The sequence below is a fragment of the Charadrius vociferus genome, unplaced genomic scaffold (genome assembly GCF_000708025.1).
Source record: "Charadrius vociferus isolate BGI_N301 unplaced genomic scaffold, ASM70802v2 scaffold484, whole genome shotgun sequence".
NCBI lineage: Eukaryota > Metazoa > Chordata > Aves > Charadriiformes > Charadriidae > Charadrius > Charadrius vociferus.
Genome location: NW_009648074.1, coordinates 179,086 through 181,248, shown reverse-complemented (window position 1 = coordinate 181,248; position 2,163 = coordinate 179,086). Strand labels below are relative to the sequence as shown.

At 61.7% G+C, this 2,163-nt stretch overlaps 1 protein-coding gene across 1 annotated transcript in view; it reads right to left on the bottom strand.

Annotated features, from left to right (window-relative positions):
- LOC104285397 (alpha-2-macroglobulin-like protein 1) overlaps positions 1-1,776 on the bottom strand; it is an 18,214-nt gene extending 16,438 nt beyond the window's left edge. Inside the window, exons 1-2 of the mRNA XM_009883851.1 lie at positions 1,695-1,776; positions 1,299-1,420 (exon numbers count right to left, since the gene is read on the bottom strand). Of these exons, the coding sequence (XP_009882153.1) occupies positions 1,299-1,420; positions 1,695-1,776 (204 nt within the window). The remainder of the gene's footprint in view (positions 1-1,298; positions 1,421-1,694) is intronic.
- Positions 1,777-2,163: the final 387 nt, after the last annotated feature.

The following is a 2,163-nucleotide window of genomic DNA, read 5'->3' as shown; positions in this document are numbered from 1 at the left end:
TCGATTTGCCTCTGCGATCGGTGCCTGTGGGGCCGCCGAGGGGAAATATCGCACGGAGGATTTGTCATATGGTGCTGCTGGTGACTTCGGAGCAGGAGCCGGAGCACGTTGTTCCCCCCGGCCCCTCTGGACCAGGCACCACTGACCCCACGTCAAGCTGTTTCTTCTGCTGCCGTGGTGCCCGTGCGATGAGCGCTCTCTCTGCTTTGGTCTCAGTTTTTTTATTCAGCAAAGTGACGGTACGGCCCCTCTGACCCATCATTACGGGGGGACAGGAGTGCTGAGCTCCGAACGCAAAGTCTGTTTTGAGACACAGGGCTGGCTTTGGTCAGGGATTGTGGGAAAGAGCCTGAAGAAAGGGAGCTTGCTTGCAAGAAAAACATTTTGCCACTTTCACTTGCATTTTCTTTTATTTTTATTGGGAGCAGGGCTGTGCTTGGGACAGCTCTGAGCATCCTCTCCATGCCCAGCCATCGGTCTTGCACTGATGTCCCAAAGCTTTTTGTCAGCCCGGGCTCAGCTCACCTGCCCTGGTCCACTCTCCGAGGGATGGCACTGGCAGCAGCTCAAGGGAAACCACGACTCCAGGGTGGGCAGCAAAGCCTCTGCTCCCCGGGGAGCCCCCGACCCGCCTGGCCCGGCAGGGCTGCTGGGGAGTGGGGCTGGGTGTCGGAGTCCTCATCTCAACCACGTTGCTGCAGGCTCCTGCCGGGTCAGGCGAAGGGGACGAAGGGATGGGAAGAGACTGTGCCAGTCCTCGAGACCATGGCTGGTGATGGGGTGAGGAGCAGGCGGACAACCAGGCAGCTGCAATTTCCCTTCACATCAGTTTTGGAGGCTTTAAAACCAGGAATACAGCGTGTATGAGACCAGGATCAGAGTCAGCCTGCCCTTCTCTGTCCCTGAAATGCTCCCCTTCCCCAACGCATACCCCTCCTGGACCCCATCCCCACCAGCAGCCCATCGGTTCTGACGTGCTCAGGGCCAAGCTGGTCCTTGGAGCAGCCCCACGCGTGGTGTGATGAGGGGAGCAAACCAAACATCACACAGTCAGCGGCCTCAGATCTACCAATCTCACCCCAAATGGGAAGGGAAGGCACCATCCCACCGATGGTACCTAAGCATGGACACGCTCTCCCCTTGCTCTGGGTGCTGGTGCTCTCCTGGCACCCACAGCCACCATCCAGCCTGGCTGAGGGATGGGGAGATGCTCTGTGCCGCTCCGGGGGTGACTGCTTTGGGTGCAGCTCTGCTCCCAGCGCGAGGACGGTGCAAGCCCACCACCTCCCTCTGCTCACCTGCACCCTCAGGGGTTTCGTCTCGGTGTCAGTGTGCCCCTGGGCGGGCACCACCGGCATCTCGGTGCCGCAGAGCTTCTTGGTGTGCAGGGCCTTGGCGATGACGGTGACGTTCACCTCCCCTGCGGAGGCAGATGGGGGACGTCGCTGTGACACTGCCTCGGGGGCTGGCTCCAGCTCAGAGCCATCCCGGGGAGCCAGGGAAGGAGGAGGGTGCGGTGGGACCGGGAAACGGAAGGAAGAGGCTGAAGAGTGAAGGGAAAGGGGAGAGAGGGAAGAGGGAGCTGGGAGGGGGAGGAAAGGATCAGAAAAGCAGTGACGAAGAGGGGTTTTGCAAGGAGTCTCACCACTGGGGTCACCTCCCCCCTCCCCAGCACTTTGCCGTCCCCTCCGTACCTGCGCTGGTGGCTCGAATGCTCCACTGGAAGGTCCTCTCTTCATCCGCGCAGACACAGCCTCTGTACACACCCTGGTCCATGCCTGCCAACACCTCCAGCTCTGCTCCGCGAGTGTCCCCGGGACCTGCCAGCCCACGGCCACGGCTCCATCAGCCCCCGCCAGACCCCAGCCCCAGGGCCCCCTCCCCAGCCCCACTCACCCGTAGGCACTGCCGCAGGGAGTTGAAGATGGTGGCCATGAGGGTGAAGGCTTCGTGACGGACCACGGCGTAGGGCAGCGCCAGCTCCACGAAGAAGGGCTTGAAGGCCGTGAGGGTGGTGGCAGGGGCCATCCCGAAGCCCAGTGGGGACATGCAGAACATCCTGGCTTCCCACTTGGTGATGGCATCAGGCACCGTCACTGCCATTTCTGCGGAGCCCTCCTCCCTGCAGGGCAGTAGAAGATGGACAGATCTCACAGACTGCGT